Source organism: Lytechinus pictus, chromosome 7, assembly GCF_037042905.1.
Source record: "Lytechinus pictus isolate F3 Inbred chromosome 7, Lp3.0, whole genome shotgun sequence".
Lineage (NCBI taxonomy): Eukaryota > Metazoa > Echinodermata > Echinoidea > Temnopleuroida > Toxopneustidae > Lytechinus > Lytechinus pictus.
Window position 1 is genome coordinate 9,157,293 of NC_087251.1, and position 24,599 is coordinate 9,181,891.

A 24,599-nucleotide genomic window follows, 5' to 3' on the forward strand; every position below is an offset into this window, starting at 1 on the left:
AATGACAGATTTAACCAATTTTTTAATAGATACAATGAATTGTATAATGAATGCTTCCCTTTCAAAGAAATTAAATGTAAAGTTAAACAGAATAAACCATGGTTTAATAGCAAACTACGCAAAATGTGTGTGAAGAAACATAATCTGTACCGAAAGTAAAACCCATCATTATATGTAAGAAAAATAAGTATAAGGAGTGTCGAAATGCTTTTAACACTGAAGTGAGAAAGTGCAAAAGGAAATATATAAATAAATTCAATCATTTAAACGGTGACATGAAAAAAACATGGCAAACAATTAACGAAGTTATGAATAAGCTAAGCGTAACACCAAGGTGCAATGTACAATGATTAAAGATGATAATGTAACAATAGACGATACACAAGAAATTGCAAACCGGTTTAATAGCTATTTTAGTACAATAGGATCAAAACTTAATGACATGCCTTCAAGTGACATAGATTTTTCATTTTACATGGAAAATAGAGTAAGTAATTCATTATTCATGTCTCCAGTGAGTATTTCTGACGTTATTGATGTTGTTAAATCTTTTAAAATCAACAAGAGTCCTGGATCTGATGAAATAAGTATTGAAGTTTTCAAGAAATCTATTTATTTTATTATACATCCACTGTGCAATATTTTTAATTACTCACTAGACTCGGGAATATTTCCTGATCACTTGAAGGTAGCAAAAATAGTTCCGGTCTATAAAAAAGGTGAAAAAGCAATATCAAATTATAGGCCAATATCTCTTTTATCTGTTTTTGCTAAAACATTTGAAAAAGTTGTTTATAACAAATTAATAAATTACATTGAAAAAAATAATATTTTGTATAAACGACAGTTTGGCTTTAGACAGGGCCATTCAGCAAGTTCTGCATTTTTAGAATTTACTACTAATGGGGATATACGTTTACCTTTATTGAAATTGAAGTTCTCAAGAACCACTATTATATTCATGGGTACTTAATGCTGGAACAGCATCCAACTTGAGCTACAATTATGTCCTACTTTGTCATCATTTAAAAGAAAATACAAATACTATATACTGCAAAATGATAATAGATGTTTGTAGAAACATGCTACAGTGTGTCAATCTCTCCTGTTTACTATGCAATCTCATTTTCATTTCCTTTACAGTCTTTTCTCCTTCTCACTCTTTCTCTTTCTATCTTGGCTTTGACATCTCTTCATAAAAATATGTTTAATTTGTTTTTTAATCGTATGGGAATACCCTCGATAAGCCCCCGTGGCTTTTGGTGTTTCCACCATATTTCAATTTGTTATGTATTTTTTATATGTATGTAAAATAGCCTTCTCTCACTTTCTTTCCATTTTTATAGGTGTTTTTCTGTATGTGATATATATGTATATTCTTCTTTGTGATTTGATGATTGTTTGTTTTTAAATGAATATGGAAATAAATGAAAATGAATGAAAATGTGTAAGTTATGATGACAATTCAACAAATACCCCAACATGACCAAAGTTCATTGACCCCAAGTGACCTTTGACCTTGGTTATGTGACCTGAAACTCAGGTAGGATCTTCAGTGATACACCATTACCCTTATGATTAAGTTTCATGAACTAGGTCCACATACTTTCTAAGTAATGATGACATTTCATAAAGTTAACCTTGCAGGCGAGACAAAAATGATGTACATGTATATAATTTCTATTATTATTTCATATACATACAATGTAATAATGTGTTACATAAAAAAAAATACAGTGCAAGTCACTACTTTCCCACAACATGAAAATTCCTTCGTAAGAAAGCATAACAAATCTAGCTTTTGTACACATGCATTTCTTGAGACATAACATGAAAATATAAGCATCATGGATTATAAATCATATGATTATTTATTGCTAAACCTAACCTTCCAATGAAGCACACTAGCTGATATGCTAGGAAGTTTATCTGATTGCATGACTCTTTTATAACACTTTTATAAGTATGTTGGTGGATAAACACACAACAGTCAATTAGAATAATGATTTTGATATAGCCTCTTTTATTAATTTTTTTTGCCAATAAGAGGGGGAGCAAGGCAGGACTGAAATTTTATGGCTTTCTGAGCACACATAACATCTACACTGTATATTTGCACAAATCATAGATTGTAGAGCAGCTTGTACATGTAAGCATAGAAACATATAAAGGCAATAGGCATATAATAAAAGTAGATCTAGCATACATCATTATTAAAGCTTGGTTAATGTTGCACTGTTGTGATTCAAAGATAATTATCTACATGTAGCTTCAAAGTTATCTTACAGAACTCAAGACTTGTCACTAAAATATTTTCTATCAGTTTTAGGAATTATTCTCTTGTATTCACTGTTATTCTGAATACATATACAGGTATCATAAAGGACGTCTCCATCAAAATGATATTGGTGCTCTAGCCCACTGGCCTGCTCAGAAAAAAATTGGCTCATTTTTCCACTATCCCCTTATTTTGCAGAAAAAAAAGTATGCCCAAAACATTTCCAGAATAGCCTGATAAAATGCGAATAAGTGCGCCAGTATGCAGTGTCCACAATAAAGGTCGATCCCATAATGCTTTACGGAGCATGCCATACAGATTTACAATGATACCGGTATACAGCGAAGTCATCACACATTCATGCATAGCAAGCACTTAAGCAGAGCTGCCAAGTTGTATTTTGCATTTTCAGTATTCTTATCCCCCAAAATCAGTATTTTGACAAAAAAAATCAGTATTTTTACCGTGTGAGATAAACATTTTGTATTTTTCCCCAAAAAAGTGTATTTCATATTAAAATGCTTGGCGCACTCGCCAATCACGGTGCTCAAGCTGCATGCAAGCTAAAATGTACACTGCTCTTGCAGATGAAAAAAAAAAACATTGAAACTTGTGTATATCTCACCCTGGTTTTTACAAAATGATTGAAAAAAAAAACAAGTTACCTGAAATTACATTGATCTAATAACCATTTTTTACAAAAAATGTATTTTTAAAAGAAAAAACGTACTGCTGTATTTTTGTTGCAAAAACGTACTAAATACGGAAAAATCGTACTACTTGGCAGCTCTGCTTAAGGCAAGAGCTTGAAGGTTCAAGCTCTGGTCTGACTTTGTTCTGATGAAGACACAATCATGTAAACGGAAGCTCGCTTCAGCTCATTCACCCCAAAGTGGGCTACAGCAAACACTTTGTTATGGTAAAGATTCACCTAATATGATATCTATTTCACATTTTGTTTATAACCCTGTGGGAAAAGGTGCGTAACAGAAAAACACAAACTCCTGATAATACATGTAGGATACAAGAGATAGAAAAGTTGTTATTAGGACTTGTTATAATTCCATATTTGGGTTGAAAATAATCACCGGTATTAGAGAACAGTTATACACATATCGTTATGAATATTCATTAGGTGGGCTGATGATGTCACATCCCCACTTTCCTTTTTCTATGTTATTACATGAAATTATAATAATTTCATATTTTCATACATGTGTGTATGATAAGTCCCTTAGGAAAAGGGAAGGTTTAGGACTGTTATTGTGTAATTGTGTCTAATCATTATTTTGTTTACCATTCGCTTTTGTGTAGTATTTATTTTTGTTTTCAATTAATTATATTTTAAATACTTGTTATCATTAATGTATCATTATTTATATGTGTCATATTATTTCTCATGTTACTTTGACTGGACCTCTAGGGAGAACAGAGCCATTATATCAATGGCTCTGAATAGAGTGATCCATCTGTATAGTTTTATGTGCATGTTTATATATCTATATTTAATCTCATATCTTGTGATTTTTATACGGTAAATAAAAACCAAACTAAACCAAACCAAAAATGAAATTTGGTGTACAAAGTCAAAAGATTATATAATGTATATTCATGAGCCACTTATATTAGTCTGGTGACAGTACAAAACTTAGAACCAATTAAATTTTAGAAAAAAATATGATGTCATGACTTTGTCTGCACAACTTTGTAACATAACACATCTTCAATTTGACAGATAAAATGCTGCTTCATGCATTCCCTAATTAAATACAAATCTTAAGCAAGATAAATACACATTAAATTATATTATGTAAGATTTTTTTTAGATCACTCAGCCTCTCAATGCTCAAAACTGAGCAACTACAGAGTATTCCAATTTCAGCAATTCTACAAGTAATAACCTTCTCAGTTAAGGTATGGTATTGAGCTGCCTTGAAGATTAATGTCTCACAATGTCTTTATATATCAAAGATAAATGGTTCTATCAAGGTACACTGGACAACTTGGTGGACAGATCCTTCAATCAAGCTCCAGTATATAAGGAGAAGAAATAAATGTAGAGTAGAAGGACTGGGTAGAGTAATAATGGTTTTTTCTGAGCAAGTTCTTCCTGTATCAGCAATGACCCTGCACTGTATGCTGCCCAGGAAACACCAATGAGCTATACGTATGAATGAAAAGTTATAGGAGAAAGAGAGAAGGGGGGGGGGGGTGGGAGTGACGGGAGAAAAGGGAAAGAAAGTTAAAGGAGAGAGAGAAGAAAGATAGAGAGGAAGGGATAGAACAGAAGAGAGGAAGAGAGAGGGAAATTAAGTCAGGAAGAAAATTAATAAAATGAGTGAAAGGATAAAAATAGAAACAGGGAAATCAATTAATCAGGATAATCTTTAACATAAAGGGTTGTATAACTAAACACAAAGAGCTTGGGGTAATGGTCTGATTTTATAGTGCAATTGTGCTGCACTCAACCAAGGTGAGGTAAATGGGTACTTGGCAGGATTAATTCCTTGAATGCACTGAGCACTGAAAGGCAGCAATAATAATAATAAAAATGACAATAAAAATGCGCCTCGGAATAGATTATTTCTAGATAGATGGCACTATAAATGCCTATTATTATAGTGGGATTAAGGTTTATTCAAATATTTTCAGTGTTAAAGTATTAAAGGACACCACATTTTGCAACTTGTCTGCCTTTAAAAAAATAACTATAATGCTCTGTTCTCTAGAGAGAACTACTGTCTAAATAAAGGAGACAAGTAGGAATACATTAATTCATAAATATCAGAACAGAATATACAAGATGTTAAATAAAAAGGGTTGCAATCAATCAATCAATCAATCAAGCAATCAATTTTATATTTAAAATTTATTCATGAATTATATCATTTTGAGGGTGATATTTGCAACCAAATGCAAATAAGTTCCTGATAAGACAGAAGAGCTGTCAACAGTTGATGGTCAGCATTCTCTATGTTGACCTCTTTACTAAATTCCAGAAAACATATATTCTAAGTGAATATTTTTTTTGCTATGAATAACAAAGCCTTACCTTTACTATTGAACCAATAAAAGGAATATATCTAGTCACAGGAAGTACAGTGGCAGCAATAATGAGAGGCAGTAATGAATAGCCTATTACACCTAAGCACTGTGAGTAATTCACCTGAAGAGGAAAACAGAATAAAGCAAGAATTACATTATGCAAAAAAAAATACAATCAAAATCCACCGTGCGAGTAAAATAGGAGGTATTTTTACTGGAGTTTGATTTGCGCCAAAGTAAGGCATGGCTGTAATGTATGATTCCAGATGCCAATGATGTCATAATCCTACTTCGGGTGAATTTCGTAATTCTGAAGGTTCGTTATTCCCAAGGTTCAATTATTCTGAATGTTTAATCATTCCGAAGGTTCCTTATTCTAACGGTTCGTAATTCCGAAGGTTTATCATTCCGAAGGTTCGTTAATCCGAAAACAAAATAAGGCTTGTTATTCCGAAGGTTCTTAGTCCAAAAACACAATACGATTTGTAATTCCGAAGGTTCATTAGTCCGAAAACGAAATAAGGTTCGTAAATCCAAAGGTTCGCCAGTCCGAAAATGAAATAAGGTTTGTTCTTCCGAAGGTTCGTTAGTCCAAAAACGCAATAAGATTCGTAATTCCGAAGGTTCGTTCGTCCGAAAACGAAACAAGGTTCGTTAATCAGAAGGTTCGCCAGTCCCTAAACGAAATAAGGTTCGGTAATCCGTAGGTTTGTTAGTCTGAAAATGAAATAAGGTTTGTTTTTCCGAAAAAGAAATTAATTCATGTTTGTAACAAAAACGGTGTTGTAATTAAAACAAGTGGAGCGCCTCTGGCAGTCTCACCTGCATTACGCGATTCAAAATAGTAGCAGTGCTGACTTTGAAAACTGATATGAAATAATTATTCACAAAAAACACCATTCTCATATTTAATGATTATCTTAATAACAATAACTTAACATTGCATTTGCCTTGTTACTGAATAGCAAACAAAAAACTGAAAATGAATGTTTTGGAGGTCCTACCTACTGTAGCCTCTTGTCGAAGCCCTAGCGGCTGCTTCCCGAGCAAAGCGAGGGATATAGCAAAGCAGAGCACAGCGAGCCAGGGCCTCTTGACATCTGAGCCGAAATTTCACTGACTTTCTTTTGTTTTTTATTGTTTTTACCAATATTCCGACCAAAAACTGGTTGGTGAAAATCATCCAATGAGAGCGCGGGCTGCTATGACGTCATATTGAATATTCATCAGCTCATCTTAAATGGCGACCCATGGATTCTTGGCGAAGAGTGACAACGAAATATCAAAGAGCATTGAATATGCCTCTAAAATGCTGAATATTGACCGATTTAAGGATTTGCAAGTCTATGAAATTAAATCTGCACTGAAAGGATGCAATGTTTTTGTAAATCTACCCACAGGATATGGAAACAAGTGGAACGCCTCTGACAGTCTCGCCTGCATTACGCAATGCGATATAGCAGCAGTGCTTCCTTTGAAAATAGCTTATGAATATTATTCACAGAAGAAAACACTAATATGATAAAAAAATATTATGCCCATTGACCCAAAATGACCTTTGACCATGATCATGTGACCTAAGACATGTGCAAAACAATCATTCATACTTGATTCTCCTTATGTCGATGTTTCATGAGCTAGATCCATAAACTTCCTTAGTTATGATGCCAATTCAACACATACTCCCAACACGGCCAGAATTCATTGACCTTTAAATGACCTTTGATCTTGGCCATGTTTCTGAAATGCATACAGGGTATTCAGGAATACACTGCTGGGTTTTCAGTGCTGTTGGTGCTGGGTTGGTGGTGGGAAGGTTAAGTGTTGATCCTTCTTCTGGGGTATTGGTTGATGGTGGAGAGTGCATGGGTGACGTGCTTGAGTTCCTGCTGTAGGTGTGCCTTGTCGCTGAGTTGGTGGGCTCGTCTGATGAGAGAGTCGGCGACTGATTGGTGGAAGGATGGGTGGTGGTGTGAGCGGAGTTGAGGTAGCGGTCGGTGTGGGTGGGTTTCCGGTAAACCTGGTGAGATGGGAATCCAGATGGTGTCTTGGTGATGAGAACGTCTAGAAAAGGAATTGAGTTGTCGCATTGGGTCTCCATGGTTAAATTGATGCTGGGGTGCTGGTGGTTGAGGTGGTTAAGAAACTGGTGAAGGTCAGGTGTGCTGTGCGGCCAGATGACAAAGGTGTCGTCGACGTAGCGGAGCCAGAGTGAAGGAGGTTTGTCCGCAGTCTTGAGTGCTTGGTGCTCTAAATGTTCCATGAAGATATTAGCGATGATTGGTGAGAGAGGTGATCCCATGGCTGCTCCTTGTAGTTTTTTGTAGAAGTTGTTGCGCCATTTGAAGGAGTTGGAGTGAAGACAGGTGAGGAGGTCGTGGATCTGGTCTGGTGTGAGATTGGTTCTGGATGTGGGGTCTGGGTCGGTGATGAATCGTTGCTTGATGATGTCACATGCTTGGTCTACAGGTATGCTGGTGAAGAGGGAGACGACGTCAAAGTTGACGAGTGTGTCAGAGGGCTGGATCTTGGTCTTGGAGATGACATCAATGAAGTGCTTGGAGTTGGTGACGTGGTGCTGGGTTTGGCCTACGAGTGGTTGGAGGATGTTGGCCAGATGGCGTGCTGTGTTGTAGCAGGGTGACCCGCGGGTAGAGATGATAGGGCGGGGAGGAGTGTAAGGCTTGTGTATCTTGGGTTGTCCGAATAGGATAGGTGACTTGGCTGAAGAAGATCAGAGTTGGAAGTAGAGTGCCTTGGGTAGTGCATCGGATCGGTGTAGGGTCAGCAGTTGTTGGTTGATTTTCCTTTCGTTGGCCGGAGTTGGGTCTCTGAGTTTGGAGTAGTTGTCCTTGTCTTGAAGAATGTCTTCGATCTTGTCCTCGTATACGTCTTGGTCCATGATAACGGTGGCGTTGCCCTTGTCAGCCTGAAGGATGTGGATGGCTTGGTTACTTCGGAGGTCCTGGATGGCAGTGTGTTCTTCCTTGGAGAGGTTCTGTTTAGGTGGCTTGGCGTCGGAGAGGGCATTGGTCACTTTGAGTCTTATTTTGTTGGCGGCTGCTTTGGAGAGAAAGCGGAGCTTGGGTTCGACTTGTTGTACTATGTCGGAGAAAGGGATCTTCTTAGGAGCTAGGGCGAAGTTGAGTCCGAGGGAGAGTACTTTGTGTTCAGCTTGAGTAAGTTGGTGTCGGCTGAGGTTGATTACAGTGAGTGTCCTTGGTTACTCCGGTAGAAGGTTGTTGGTTGGCTTGTGTAGGCTTGCGGGAGTGGAGTCGGTCGAACTTGTTGATTTGCTTCAGTTTAGTGGACTGGAAGGCTTGGTCAGCTGTGTAGTTATTGCATGTCTGAATTTTGTCTAGATCGTCTGCCTTGAGTCGTCTGCTAAGTTGAGATTGAGTAGAAGTGATGGCTGAGTTAAGATCGTGGAGTTGGTGTCGGGTGTGTGCGATGCGTTCACGAGTAAGGTCTAAGCTGGCTTGGTGCAGGATACGTTTGGCTTTTGGAGTGTCAACGGAAGATTTGAGTTGTAGTCCTGGAGGGATGATGTCGGAGTCGCGGCAGCGTTTGAGGAAGGCAAGGTGGTTGGTAAGCTTGGCTGATTTGACTAGGTCGCGCTAAAGTTGCCTGGCGATGCGTTGAGTAGGCTCCCCGTAGAGCTGAGTCAGATATTGTTTGAAGGTTTGCATGGTGGCATGTACAATCGCTGATGTGGTTTACGGTACACCATGTGCACGCACTCCACAAGTACCGCCGCACGCCGAGTGAACACTCACTCCTGAAGACGGACAGTCAACCTGCCCAAAACGTTGAGTCTCTCTACTGCTTCTACTCATCATCTCTACTCGCCGACTCAAGCCAGCAACTCCTCATCCAGACTACTGCTCAAGCTGTTTCTTCAACTCATTAATCTCTTCTGGTTTACAGTCCTTTTCAGGACTACTTTCAAGAAAAGAATACTCTACTCTCAAATTTCCACTTTCTCGCCTATCCAATTCCTTTTCTTCTTCTTTCCACTGTTTCTATAACACTCCACATGGTGTACCGTAAACCACATCAGCAATCGATATGTCATGTTGGATGTTTCACAAAGAGTTAAGTGTGACTTAGAGTCACTTAAGTGCTCAAAAATACTGATGTGCATGTGATATGTACGTGTAATATTATTGATTGATTGATAGAGTAGTGTAATTAATCTTAGTATGATTTGAGCAATGCGGTGATGCCTGCAATACCACACGCAACTGGGAATTTAAGTGTGACTCTAAGTCGCACCCAAGTCACACTTAAATCTTTGTGAAACACCCCCTAGAGTTAACCACACAAATTTTGACTGAAGATATTTAACATTAATTTGGAGTTTTTGGACAAAAGAATTTCAAGTTATTATTTTAATACTTTGATTGGTTAACAATTTTCTAATAAATATATATATCTAAGCAAAAATAAAATGTATCCAGTGTGTCTGCAATTATTTCTTATTGATATCCTGTGACTGTTTATGCAATGTGTTGCTAATCTAAAGCTTTCTTGCTGAGCTTTGTTGTGTAAACTTTGCCATGCCATGTTTGAATGCAACTTACCTCACCACCAAGAACTCTTGCTAAAAGGAAGATGACAAGTGATCCAAAAATCCAGATAGTGATAATCCAAGATACAACCTGCAAAACAACCATATTCATCTGTTAACGTAGACACCCAAAACATATTTATGATACGTGATAATTGTAGACAAGTTATATATGGATGGAAAGGTCTTGTCTTGTTATTCTCAAATAAGTCACTAAAAAGTTTTATAGATGTCATGTCATGTCATTGCAAGAAATGCAATTATAAGAGACCCTTCTCACCCCCCCTTAAGACATTGCGTGATCGGACACAGTCTCAATTATGACGTCACACAATTGGCAACCCACGTATGCATGCATGCACTTCCCTTGGTGTTTGTTTTTCCTTTAGCTTTTACCGTTTTTTTCCCCATGTAGATATTTGATTCCTGGTTTTGACTTCCTCATACACTGTAGTGAACAGTAGCTATGTTATTTTACTCATTTTTATTAAATTATAGACTGTAAATCCCGAGTTTGGACTTGACAATGCAGAGAGTTTGTTGAAAATCTAAGTACCTGTGATGTGTATATGCTGGCCGTATGGCAGTGCACTTTGAATGAGCTGAGCTATACCACACACACACACACACACACACACACATGTGGTAAGCTAGCTACCTCCCAAGAGTTCAAACAGGGGTCAGGGGTCCTTTCACTCTCTCCCTCTCATATACATGTCTCTTTTTTGTGGAGATTTAAACGAATAGTTAAAGGACAAGTCCACCCCAACAAAAGGTTGATTTGAAAAAAAAAGGAGAAAAATCCAACAAGCAAAACACTGAAAATTTCATCAAAATCGGATGTAAAATAAGAAAATTATGACATTTTAAAGTTACACTTAATTTCACAAAACAGTTATATGCACATCCTGGTCGGTATGCAAATTGGCAGACTGATGACCTCACCCACTCACTATTTCTTTTGTATTTTTTTATATGAAATATGAAAAATTCTAATTTTCTCCTCCTTGTCAACTTAGTTTCATTTCTCCCTGAACATGTGGAATTACCATTGTTTTAACAGTTTATGGTTAAGTTAAGTTGGTCCTTCTTGTCAAATCTGTAAAAATTGAAATATTGTATTATTCAAAAAAAAAAAAAAAAAAAAAAATAGTGAGTGATGGACATCATCGACTCTCGCATTTGCATATCACTGAGTTGTGCATTTAACTGTTTTGTGAAAAATAAGCGAAACTTAAAAATGTCATAACTTCTCTTATTTTACATCCGATTTCGATGAAATTTGCAGCGTTATGTTTGTTTGATTTTTCTCTATCGATTCAAATCAACAATTTTCTGGGGTGGACTTGACCTTTAAGCTCAGAAGACTGCAAAATGATATAGAATTGGTCAGTAAATCTCAGTTGGTGCGAGAGATTGCAGACCACTTCTCTATCAAGTCACATCAAACACAGGACCTCAATTGTCAATGCACTGTACTGGAGTTGAATTACATGAGCTATACGTGGGGGCTGGGGAATGGATGGAAGAGAGATCAGAGGGAGGGAGAGAGCAAAAGAGACAGGTATAAGAGTGGGAGAGACACAGCTTGAAATAAGTATGCGAATTTGAGCTGCTGTCGGCTGTGTATAGTGTGAAGTCACTCATATGGTAGCTCGACGGAGGACCGATGAAGGCAGAAATATGGACTGAATAATTTTTTAGGGCTGATATCTGGAAGCCTCATGCACTATTTGGACAAGGAAAGGTATTTATGTAATTAGTAATACTTCCCCTTTACAGTGATGAATAAAATAATCATTATAAAACATGTTTGAGTCTTCGGGTGTCTACTTTAAAAACAAACTAATAAAAATACCAATATTACATTAAAAAACAATAATAATATAACATGCAATGTGTACCCTCAAGTACAAGTAGGGAAACCCAACCTTAGAATTAGGGAAGCAATAAATAATTTATTATGGTTGTCTTTCAACCAGTAATAACAAGATGATGTCTGGGAGACAGATCCCTTCTATTCAGATACTACATGTAAATGTGAATTGAATGAAAATCTAAGCTATCATGTTGTACAGTGGCAAATTATGTATACATAGTTATTAGTATTCAGATACAGATATAAGATGATGTATCATTTTCAAAAATCCACATTGATTTTAGGGACATAAACTCTCAAAAATAATTGCTAACTGCACTTTTCATTTCACCAAACCATGGTAAATGTAAATACTACAGCTACACATACAATGTTGCACATTGACATAATTTTCAGTATTAAATGTGATAAATTGTATAAAAAAGATAAGTTAAGGATACACTTGTGTGTATTTTATTTTTGAATACATGATAAATGTTGCACTTTGGGTAAAGAATCCTGAACATTTTTCAAGGTAGCCATATACCATGAAATATGGTGAAGAAAGAACATTGCTTACCCTGAATTGCCCATAAACTGACACCATCGAGAAGAGAAGAACAACAAGCAGAGGTCCCCAAAAATCTGGATTATCCCTCAAGACTTGCCTCTTGAAGCCAAGAAATGGACATGGAAAGACCACACATCGTACCTTGTAGTAGATATCTTTCAAGTCAATGTCCAGTTCATCCCTGTATGCATTCCCCAAGGAGAAAAACATCTCTCATTAGTGAAATTCTATATTCTGAATGTTCAACAAGTATCAACCCTAATAAAATGCAAATTTCAGTGACTTATCAGCAATGATTTCAAGGTCAGGAAATTTGCAACAAACGATTTTGTTAATTTCCTTTAGGATTTCTACATATAACATGGACTGTGTTCATTCTTGTCTATAGCATTTATACAATGGTATCACCAGTAGTTTTTCATGCATGTATCACATTGCCTTCATTGTGATATTTTATTTTATTTCTGCATTCACATGATATATATAATATGACATATACAGAGGCAATAAATATAACAAATCAACAATACTGTGGTCATAAAACAAGCAATGAAAACAAATAACAAAACATATTATTCATTCATACAAAAAATATAATTTAGAGGAATGCAGGAGACCGCCATCATGAGCGATTATCATTAGGCTTGAAAATGATGACAGCTTCATAAAAAGAAATAAATGTATTAATTGAAATTCAATATAATAATTTATTTTTTCCAATTTCTTAATCTAATTTAATACAATATTCCAAACATGAACATACAAATGCATGATAATCAGCTACACATGAATAGTCCCTTCTAAAGAGATCATACTTTAAATTGCAAAACAACACCTTTAATGAGCCTTTTTGCCAAATGTTATTCTCCCCATACCCACTTGCAGGGTCATTTTCAACTGTCAAAATGATACATTTATCTTCTGCAAACGTTAAATCAAATATTAATAACATATTATTCTGTTACTTTTCAAGTGATTATTTAGAAATGATTTGTAATACATAATAAATAATCTTACAGCAAAGGAGCCTGGTCATCATCATCATGATCATCAACTTCAAGCAACCAACCATAACCCTTATTCTGCAGAAACTGTGAGGCAGCATTTCCTCTTGGTCTAAGTTCTGGTTGCTCATTAGCTTTGTCGTAACTCATCTCCCCAAGATCCAGCTGCACATTCATATCTATGGATACAAATTTATAAATCAGCAGAAATTTGAAACACATTCCAAAAAGAGGATGAAAATTTTCTATCATTATTGCAGCTGTTTTTTTCTTTACGAATTCAAAGTTTCCTCTCATTGGCTGAATTGTGTTCCTGCATCATGTCTTTGATGTCACAAGCGTGCATGCACACACAAAAAACATTGACTGAGCTGTGATTTCAAAGCTTGTCCATACAAAAATGTTAAGAAGCCGCCAAGCCAACCTCTCATATTGCGATATTACAACTATCATCTCCACTGTCCAAATGATACGAGCACAAGCAATGTATTTTAAACTTAATCTTGATATCGAGCAGGTTTGCTAGGATAGTGCATATAGAGCCTTGGAATCTCTTGGGCAATCTGACATGATATAATTGTCTCTCACTCTTCCTTTTTCAAAATACATGTAAAAAAATAAAACATCCAAACACAGATCATTTTTGTCTCACCTGCATAGCAGAGTGAGACTATAGGCCTGGCGATAGCTGCGTCAACACCAAATCTTAACCAAAGGTTAAATTTTTGAAATGACAGCATAAATTAGAAAGGGTATGGACCTAGTTCATGAAACTTGGCCATAAGGTTAATCAAGTATTACTAAACATCCTGCCTGAGTTTCAGGTCACATGACCAAGGTCAAAGGTCATTTAGGGTCAATAAACTTAGACCATGTTGGGGGAATCAACATCAAAATCTTAACCTAAGGTTAAGTTTTTAAAATGTCATCATAACTTAGAAAATATATGGACCTAGTTGATGAAACTTGGACATAAGGTTAATCAAGTATTACTGAACATCCTGCCTGAGTTTCAAGTCACATAACCAAGGACAAAGATCATTTAGGGTCAATGAACTTTGGCCAAGTTGGGGGTATCTGTCGAACAGGGTGACCAGATTTCTCAAAATGAAATACGGGACAATCGACAAAGCACGATGCCCGAGCGGATCGACCAAGTCGGATCGGCCGAGCCAGGTCTTGATAAAAAAATTCAACAAAGAAGGCTACACAATGTTAGACTTGTAAAATATAAGGGAGGGTGAACAAAACAATGGAGAGAAAGAAAAGAGAAAAGAAAAGAAATGAATTGAGAGGAAAGAAAGAACAAGTGGAACGCCTCTGGCAGTCTCGCCTGCATTACGCAATTTGATATAGCAGCAGTGCTGACTTTGAAAACAGCTATTAACTAATTATTCACAAAAGAATAATATGTCCATTGACCCAAGATGACCTTTGACCATGATCATGTGACCTAAGATATGTGCAAAACAATCATTTATACTTGATTACCTTTATGTCTATGTTTCATGAACTACATGTGTAGATCCATACACTTTCTAAGTTATGATGCAAATTCAACAAATACACCCAACACGGCCAAAGTTCATTGACCCTAAATGACCTTTGATTTTGATCATGTGACCAGAAACAAGCCCAAGATATTCAGGGATACTTGGTTACTCTAATGTCCCAAGTTTCATGAACTAGATCTATAAACTTTAAAGTTATGATAATTCCACCAATACCCACCATATTATCAAAGTTCGTTGACCCTCAATGACCTTTGACCTAGATCATGTGATATGAAACTTGCACAAGATGTTCAGGAATACTTATTGCTCTTACGTCTAAGTTTCATGAACTAGATCCATAAAATGTCAAAGTTATAATGACAATTCCTCAAATACCCCCAACATGGTCAAAGTTTGTTGACCCTAAGTGACCTTCGACCTTGGTCATGTGACCTGAAACTCAGGCAGGATCTTCAGTTATACACTATCACCCTTATGTCCAAGTTTCATGAACTAGGTCCATATACTTTAGAAGTTATGATGAAATTTCACAAACTTAACCTTGGTTAAGATTTCGATATTGATTCCCCCAACATGGTCTAAGTTCATTGACCCTAAATGACCTTTGACCTTGGTCATGTGACCTGAAACTCAGGCAGGATCTTTAGTAATACTTGATTACCCTTATGTCCAAGTTTCATGAACTAGGTCCATATACTTTCTAAGTTATGATGACATTTCAAAACTTTAACCTTGGTTAAGATTTCAATGTTGACGACGCGGCCGTCGTCAGAAAAGCGGCGCCTATAGTCTCACTCTGCTATGCAGGCGAGACAAAAATGAAGGGGAAAATAAAATGAAGTAAAGAAAATGAAAAAAAGGTAAAAGAAAACTAGAATAAAAGAAAGATGAAAGAAAGAATACAATAAAAAAAAGGTTTCTGTCATTCTTTGAATTGAATAAAGAAAGAAAGAAAGAAAAAGAAAGGAAGGGAAGATGAATGAATGTGTGAAAGAAAAAAACAAGAGAAAGGAAAAAAGAAAGTAAGTAAAAGGAGGAAGAAAGAAAGAAAAAGAAAAATATGAAAAGAAAATTTAAAAACAGGGTGGGAGGAAGGAAGGAAGGAAGAAATGAAGGAAGGAAGGAAGGAAGGGAAAAGAATTAGAAGGTGAAAAAAGAATGAAAGAAATGATGAGAAAGAGGGAGGAAAGAATGAAGGAAGGAGAAAATGAAGAAAAAAAAGAAAATAATGGAAGGAGAGAAAGAATGAAAAGAAAAAGGAGAGGAAGGGAGAAGGAAGCAAAGAAAAGTTTGAGGAATGAAATAATGAAGGAAATAAACAAGTGGAATGCCTCTGGCCGTCTCACCTGCATCACGCGATTCAATATAGCAGCGGTGCTGATTTTGAAAACTACTATAACTCGCACAAGATGTTCAGTGATACTTGGTTACTCTTATTTCCACGTTTTATGAACTAGACCAATACACTTATAGAGATATGATGGCAATTCAACAAATACCCCCAACGTGGCCAAAGTTCTTTGACCTTACATGACCTTTGACCTTGATCATGTGACCTGAAACTCGCACAGGATGTTCAGTGATACTTGATTACTATTATGTCCAAGTTTTATGAACTAGACCAACACACTTTCAAATTTATGGCTGTAATTCAACAAATACCCCAATTTGGCCAAAGTTCATTGACCCTAAATGACCTTTGACCTTGATCATGTGACCTGAAACTTGCACAGGATGTTCAGTAAATACTTGATTACTATTATGTCCAAGTTTCATGAATCAGATCCATAAACTTTCAAAGTTATGATGGTAATTCAACAGATACCCCCAATTTGGCCAAAGTTCATTGACCCTAAATGACCTTTGACCTTGGTCATGTGATGTGAAACTCATGCAGGATGTTCAGTGATACTTGATTAACCTTATGTATAAGTTTCATGAACTAGGTCCATATATTTTCTAAGTTATGATGACATTTCAAAAACTTAACCTTAGGTTAAGATTTTGATGTTGATTCCCCCAACATGGTCTAAGTTCATTGACCCTAAATGACCTTTGACCTTGGTCATGTGACATGAAACTCAGGCAGGATGTTCAGTAATACTTGATTGACCTTATGGCCAAGTTTCATGAGCTAGGTCCATATACTTTCTAAGTTATGCTGTCATTTCAAAAACTTAACCTCAGGTTAAGATTTGGTGTTGACGCCGCCGCCGCCGCCGTCGCCGCCGCCGTCGGAAAAGCGGCGCCTATAGTCTCACTCTGCTATGCAGGTGAGACAAAAAGGAAATTTGAAAAAGAAGGAAAGTAAGAGAAAGGAAAGAAAAAAAATGAACAGAGAGAGAGAGAAAGGATCAGGAAAGAAAGCTAAGAAAGAAAAAAAATTAAGATAGATGAAACCAAGAAAAGGCAAGGATGGATAAGATAGAAAAATGAACAAGGCAAAAGCGATTTTGTATCTCGCCCACTTATGAAAATAACCAGAAATATCGTGATTTGCGAGGGCACGCAACAAAATTGTATCAAAACTTCATTGTGAAATGACTGGGATGGAATAACACTTGTCATAAGAGTCTTTCACGTAAACTTTAATGTTTACCTCAAAATGAACTTTGACCATACCATGTGACCTCCCTACAGCATGCAGGTCCCCTAATTACATCTACCATCCAAGTTTGGTTGATTTACGGTTGCAGAGATATGTGTCATAAGAGAGTCTTGCACGGAAACTTTAACGTTGACCTGAAAATGACCTTTGACCTTACCATGTGACCTGACTGCAGCATGACATGCAGGTCTCAAAACTTCATGGACAATCCAAGTTTTGATGAAAAGTGACTTGCGGTGTGGAGTTGGGTGTCATAAGAGAATCTTACATGTAAACTTTAACGTTGACCTGAAAATGACCTTTGACCTTACCATGTGACCTCCGACTGCAGCATAACATGCAAGTTGCCTAAGTACATCTAGCATCCAAGTTTGGTAGAAAAGTGATTTACGGTTGCGGAGTTAGGTGTCATAAGAGTCTTGCATGTCAACTTTAATGTTGACCTGAAAATGACCTTTGACCTTACCATGTGACCTCCGACTGTAACATGACATGCAGGTCCCCTTAGTGTCCAATATTTCCACTGTATAGACTTTGGTAGACCGTATTTATTGACAAACGAACAAAGCTTGTACTGCTTGTTTCGTTCAAGGTATGTAGATTTTTTTCAATTTTTTTTATTAGTAATCGTTTTAAGTTATTTGCAAAAAAGTGTTATCATCGCCAATAATAATCTTGAATTATGTTTTTGAAGGTATTTCATATATTGGTGCGCATAATTAGTCAAGTAATCATAAAAATTGCGCATTCAAAGAATTTAGACACATCGGGCTTCCTTTTATTTCTGTAGAAGAGTATGATGGTGGTCCCTAAGTCTATGCACCTAACAATTTGAGTAAAGATTTACATGTAACATAATTTTTTTTTTTTTTCACAAATCTTTCAGATAATTTTTCTTATATTATTATGAGTAAGTGTACCAAATATCTCATAAAAATTTGAAAGAAATATAGGATTTTCTTGGAAAAAACCTTGGGCACTCATTTTCAGATTGAAAAAAAAAAATGGTACCCAATGTCTGCGCACCAGGCAAGATGGACACGCCCAAAGCTACATTAAGTAAGTCGAAAACTTACGCCACTGCTGAGTCACTGACTGATTTTAGACTGCATTTTGACAATTTTACTTCTAAAATCCTAGAAAAGTTAGATAACGTTATTTTCAGCATTTCCGATATCAGAGAAGAGATTAAAGACATGAAATCTACGATACATGTATCTATATTACAAGGAGCGGCAACTGATTCTGCGTCCCGTGTGGAAACCATTGAAAACAAAGTTATTCCTAAATTAATAAGAAAACAAAAAGAATGTGAGCAAAACCTGCACGACGCCATCATCGCACAGGAAATTCACGAGAGGAAAAGAAATTTGCTATTCTATGGTATCGAGAAAAAAACAGATGAAAACGTCGAAGAGATTATCCGGATCGTCATCGGATCTCTCGACCTACCAGCAACTAAGACGAGCAGGATGATGTTTAATAATGTCCATCGACTGCCTAGAAAGCCGAACAACGACATCAAAACGCCCAACCCCATTATCGCTCGATTTGTTTCGATGTCCGACCGCGATGAAGTATTCAACGCTTTAGATAGGTTGCAGCGACGACCAAACGACGACGTAAGCAAGAGTCTTCGCAGCGATTACCCGCGGATCACGATACGTTCTGACCTACCAGCTGAGCATAAAAAAATACGCTATCAACTTGAGAAAGAAGCCTATCATCTACGGAAAAACAAAAATGTGTCAACGAGAATTCGACTAGTTGGCGTAAAGCTCATACTCGAATCAAGACCGAAATCACAAAGCCTCACAACGTGGACTAAATATCCGTGAGTATATGATCTTATCTTAGCTAGCTGCTGCTACCCACTTATCCTACGTACGAGGTTATTGAAATTTGTTTTTAAACTGAGACTCGCCATAAATCCGAACTTGAGTCAATCATCGACACCCATGAATACGATTGATGACGGATAGTTTAAGCAATTTATACCTGATGCCATTTGGCGTCCCCAAATCTGTAACTTTTGCTCGGTGCAATAAATTATATGTTTATATATTTGATAAAATTATCAGTGAACCATTAACTATATAACCTCATCTTGAAGTTAGTGGCCATGCACCGATTATAAAAAATCAATATTGAGAATTAGATTCATGCTCTACTTGTAATATAATGAACATAGATCACCTTTGCATAATCTACTTCTATATCACTTGCTAGAAATGACCTACATGTATATTGTCATTAAAGACTGGCAAGTCTTTTATCTTACGAACAAATTCATTAGACATTACCACTTCTGCAGTTTATGCAGGTATCATGTCAAAGCTTCAGCTTTAGTTTCACTAGGCTATCCTGACTGATGCAATATCTAATTCAGAATATGACATATTTTGATTGCAATATTTTCCACATGTTTAACCACACTGCCATGACTGCTTTCTTAATTTTCTATTGTAGTAGTACATTGTAATGAAGACATACTCATCTGTGAAATGATAAAATGTAATTATATAGTCTTTTCAATTCACTCAATTATCTGATGATAACTGACTTCTGGCCATGCTAGCGAACATGTAGTTTTAGTAGTATGATGGTGGGCCCCAAGTCTGCGCACCTAACAATTTGAGTTAAGATTTAACATGAATTTCTTCTTATTTCACAAAATCTTTTGGTTAATAGTGTTCCTTATATCATTAAGAGTAAGTGTACCAAATTTCTCATTAAAAAAAGAAAAAAAATATAAGAATTAAGATTTTCTTGAAAAAACCTTTGGGCAGTCATTTTCAGATTGAAAAAAAAATGGTACCCCATGTCTGCGCACTCATTCACTTTGCACACGATTCGGGGATTTTGATGACAAAGGCTGCATTTTGAGGCCGTCACATGAAATGCCCTGAATTCATTATTTTTCCACCATTTTGAGTCAGATTTTTTTATGAATACCTGTCTATGTATTGCATGTGTAAAGTTCGTGCTCGTTGCGCATCTTCTTTTAGTTTTACTAGAATCGCGCAGATACGCGGGTGCGCAGACTTGGGAGACCGCGCAGACATGGGGGGAACTGACCATAAGTCCATAGACATTACTACTTTACATGATAATTGATACCTAACTCAGAGTCAGAATCACTCTAGGCGACACCCCAATACTTACCCGTGTTAATAAACTGGGACTCCACTCACGCACATTTGGGCCGCCCTAGCTTGGAACTAAGCATCAATATCAATTTAAAATATATATCTACAAGTTATGTATAACCTATTTACTACTTTGATAATGTTTAATCGGTACTCACCAGTTCTTTCGATGTATTTTCTCAAGAATTCCCACGGATTTGTCCCAAATCTTGCGACAAACCACGTCGCGGTAGACATCTGTACATTCTTTTTTATTTATGAATAGAGCGCCCCTTACGATAGTTGTTAACAACGCGGCCAAATCGTTAGGTTTTTTGCACTGTGTCCATGGTGTTTTTATTTTGTTTTATTTTTTAATAAATATTTTGTTGAATAGCGATTTTTACGTCAAATATTAAATTTATATCACAAAATATTTTTATTTGTAGAGATATATATAATATCATGCAATTATTTATTCTATATATATTTTATAATAAAATTTATAATTGTTGCGGTCTTTAAAAAAGGATAGTCGATAGATCAGGTGATGACTACACGTATCACGTGATCTGAAAATCAGCTTCATACCGCTTTGATCGCACTCGACGGCGACTGGTCTGACTGCCAAGAAAAGATCGAAAAAGGACTCAAATGTAAGTTTCCCTTTATTTTATTATATTCTAAGTAGAAATAAGATGATATTTAATGGGCAATCTTTTAATAAATGATAAACAAACGAGAAAAAAAAATCGTATTTAGGGAGTAATATCATACTTTGGTGCAGGAAACAGTAACGGTTCTACTTCTAACCTGTTTTTAACGCATTGTCGCCTATGAGGTCCATACATGCTAATGTTTGGACCTCATTGGTACTAGGAGTGGTCAGAATACAGTAGAGGCGCACGGCCAATATTGGAGACTGTCTCCAATGTGGGAGATTATCTCCAATATCAGAGACTTTTGTAAAGAATTTGGGTATCCAATTTCAGAGACAGTCTCCAGTTTTGGAGTCCAATTTCCTTTGTTTACATTTGCTGCAAAAGGATTACCTTGGCGGCAAATAAAAATGTGATAAGCAGATTCCTGATGAAAAATTACCCCTTTTCACCGTCTACTTTAAATATTTACCGTCTACTTTTGTTTTGGTAAGGATTTTTGTTGTCAATCACACATGCACACAAAACAAATGGGCTTCTGACCTCGGTGAGACAAAATTTTGGGTGGAAAAAATCATGCTTTTGTTGGTGTTGTTTCTTTTGTCCTTTTGCAAAGCAAGTCTCCAATGTGGGAGATTGTCTCCCCTATTGTATTGGAGAGAGTCTCCCATATTGGCCGTGCGCCTCTACTGGAATATGGCATATTTCGATCTAGACCAAAAGCTTCGGTCTCTGTTATGTTGGTTGTTCAGCTGAACTCCGTTGGCTTCACTCACCAAATACAGAGACCGAAGTTCTAGCGCGATCTGTACAGGGGACTCAATGGCCATATGTTTATGTACTTAAGATCGGATAAAACGGGGAAGTGAATTTGCACGACAGCCGAGGTAAGTCACTGTTTTTGTTCCTTTTAACTTGATTTTTCTCCGTTTTTTGGCAATTAATGCCAAGAGGGAATATTAATTTGCATTTTGGTCGCGTTAATTTTCAAAATTTTTATTCATTAAAGACAAAAATTGAAGAGCCCCGACGGGGGGATTTTGCATTGCAAGTCCCCTAATGGTGGCTGCACGCTAGCGAGCCGTCTGTGTACGAGGAGAAATTTAAAAAAAAAAAAAAAGTTAAAAAACTCCTCGAAACAGACGGCTGCCAGCTGTCTAATTTCGATCGCAATATTTTTCACACTTTTTAAAAACTATACTGCATCCTCAATTGTATGTTGTGCAATTAAAAAAGGAAAATATTGCATCACATCTGTAAGATGATTCATACATGTGGCTAACGTTAGATCACAGAGTTAGATCTATCTAGACTCTATCTGTAAAAAAAATCTCGGGGGAAAAAATCACAAACACGAAAATACATTCGTGGGACACCCAAATAAGACAAACGCAAACGACCATGGTACGCAAACGTTGGTCATTCAGCCAGAAAATTATCATCAGAAAATAGTAACATCCACATACCGTTGTCATTTTTCCCATCAGGCTCGGTTTGAGGAACGAATACAAAGTCGTTTGGTGGTACTGAGCCTGAATTCGACATGTTTCGGGATTGTGGTCTAAACTTCAAAAGAAAATCTTCGGAGTCTCAGAGTTAAAATCCTCCACGTTTACATAACTAAAGAGGGCGGAAATCTAGTATTCTGTGAATTGAGACCACTGATCAGTTTTTGAGACAGTGCTTCTTTTGAGCTCCCCAAATCATAGACGTTAAAGGTCAAGTCCACCTTAAAAAAATGTTGATTTAAATCAATAAAAGAAAAATCAGACAAGCATAATGCTGAAAATTTCATCTAAATAGGATCTAAAATAAGAAAGTTATGACATTCTAAATTTTCGCTTAATTTTCACAAAATAGTTATAGCACAATATACATGCAAAAGAGAGAATCGATGATGATGATGTCCCTCACTCATTAATTTCTTTTGTTTATTAATGTTTGAATTGTACAATACTTCAATTCTTACAATATAGACATTAAGGACCAACTTGTCTGAACTATAAAATGTTACACAATGGGATTCTACTGTGTTCAGGGATAAATAAAACTTTGTTTCACAGGACACTTTGAATGAAGAGAAAATTAGAATTTCATATAGGCCCTAATAAAATATAAAGAAATATTGAGTGAGTGATGTCATCAGTTCTCTCAATTGCATACCAACCGGGATGTGCATATAACTGTTTTGTGAAATTAAGCGAAACTTAAAAGTGTCATAACTTTCTTATTTAACATCCCGTTTTTTTGATGATTTTTTTAGTGTTATGCTTGTTGGATTTTTCTCTAATTCAAATCAACTTTTTGGTAGGGTGAACTTGTCGTTTAAGAGCCAAAGGGGAAGAGCCAAAGGGGAATAAAATTATTTTGAGGGCACCCTACATCAAAACCAAGGGCTATGTCTCCTTGGCAACCGGGGACAAAGGGGGAGCTAGCGGGTCCTTAACCCCCGAGTTTCCACTTAATAGGGAAAGAAAACTCAGAAAAGGAAAGTGAAAAGGATAAAATATGGTAGGCAGGTAGGGCCTATCATTTTCTCTGAATAAAAAAACTTTAAAAAATACAAATATTTGATTTGATTTGATTTATTTATTTCCACATTCCAATAACACAATTATATACAAGTGTAATCATTTTTTCTTAGCATAACATAATAAGCAAATTACATAATGAATAACATATGCATACATATATTCTAACAATCTGAATGAAATATATTTATACCTGATGATTTTTTTTTTTAATTATTAAAACAAATAGCAGAAAAAAAATATATATACATATATCGACATAATACATTTTGAAATGTGGGAGACCTCCATCTTAAGCTTAGAGCTTGAAATTGATAAAGGCCTCGAAAGGAAAGGGGAAGGAAAACCAGACAAACAGTGCAATAAAAGAGACTTATCTTTTATTGCACAAAATATTAGGAATATTACCAAAAAAGTAGATAGATAAAGAAAAATTCAAATGAGAAAGTTATAATCATGTTGATAAAAGTGAAAGTGCAAGTGTGCAGCCTTTGAATGAATAAAGTGTAAAGCGTAACTTAATGTCAGGTGATAAATTATTCCATAAATCTGCACTGTATATATTGTGTCTAATTGATTTGTGTGCTATTATTAGTTTTGGATTTGTCAAATGAAATTTTGCAGAATTTCGTGTGGGATAAGAGTGGATGGTGTTGTTGATTGTGAACATATTTTGAAAGGAAGGGGGAAGTATCCCCTTTTTGTATTTGAACATAAAGATGGCAGCTTGAAATGTATTTATATCTGAACTTTTTAATGTTCTTAATTTAAACAATAAAGGACTGGATTTAGCAAGATATTGCGATCCTGTAAAAATACGAACTGCTCATTTT

General features: G+C 36.2%; 1 protein-coding gene across 1 annotated transcript; it reads right to left on the reverse strand.

Annotated features, from left to right (window-relative positions):
• Nucleotides 1–407: 407 nt before the first annotated feature.
• LOC129265017 (protein YIPF4-like) lies at nucleotides 408–22,857 on the reverse strand. Its single transcript, XM_054902996.2, has 6 exons — nucleotides 22,702–22,857; nucleotides 13,340–13,505; nucleotides 12,332–12,503; nucleotides 9,907–9,984; nucleotides 5,331–5,444; nucleotides 408–4,439 (listed from the first exon to the last, which is right to left on the reverse strand). Exons 1-6 carry the CDS (start codon nucleotides 22,778–22,780, stop codon nucleotides 4,302–4,304), a joined length of 747 nt encoding a protein of 248 aa, XP_054758971.2. The 5' UTR covers nucleotides 22,781–22,857; the 3' UTR covers nucleotides 408–4,301.
• Between the last annotated feature and the right edge of the window lie 1,742 nt (nucleotides 22,858–24,599).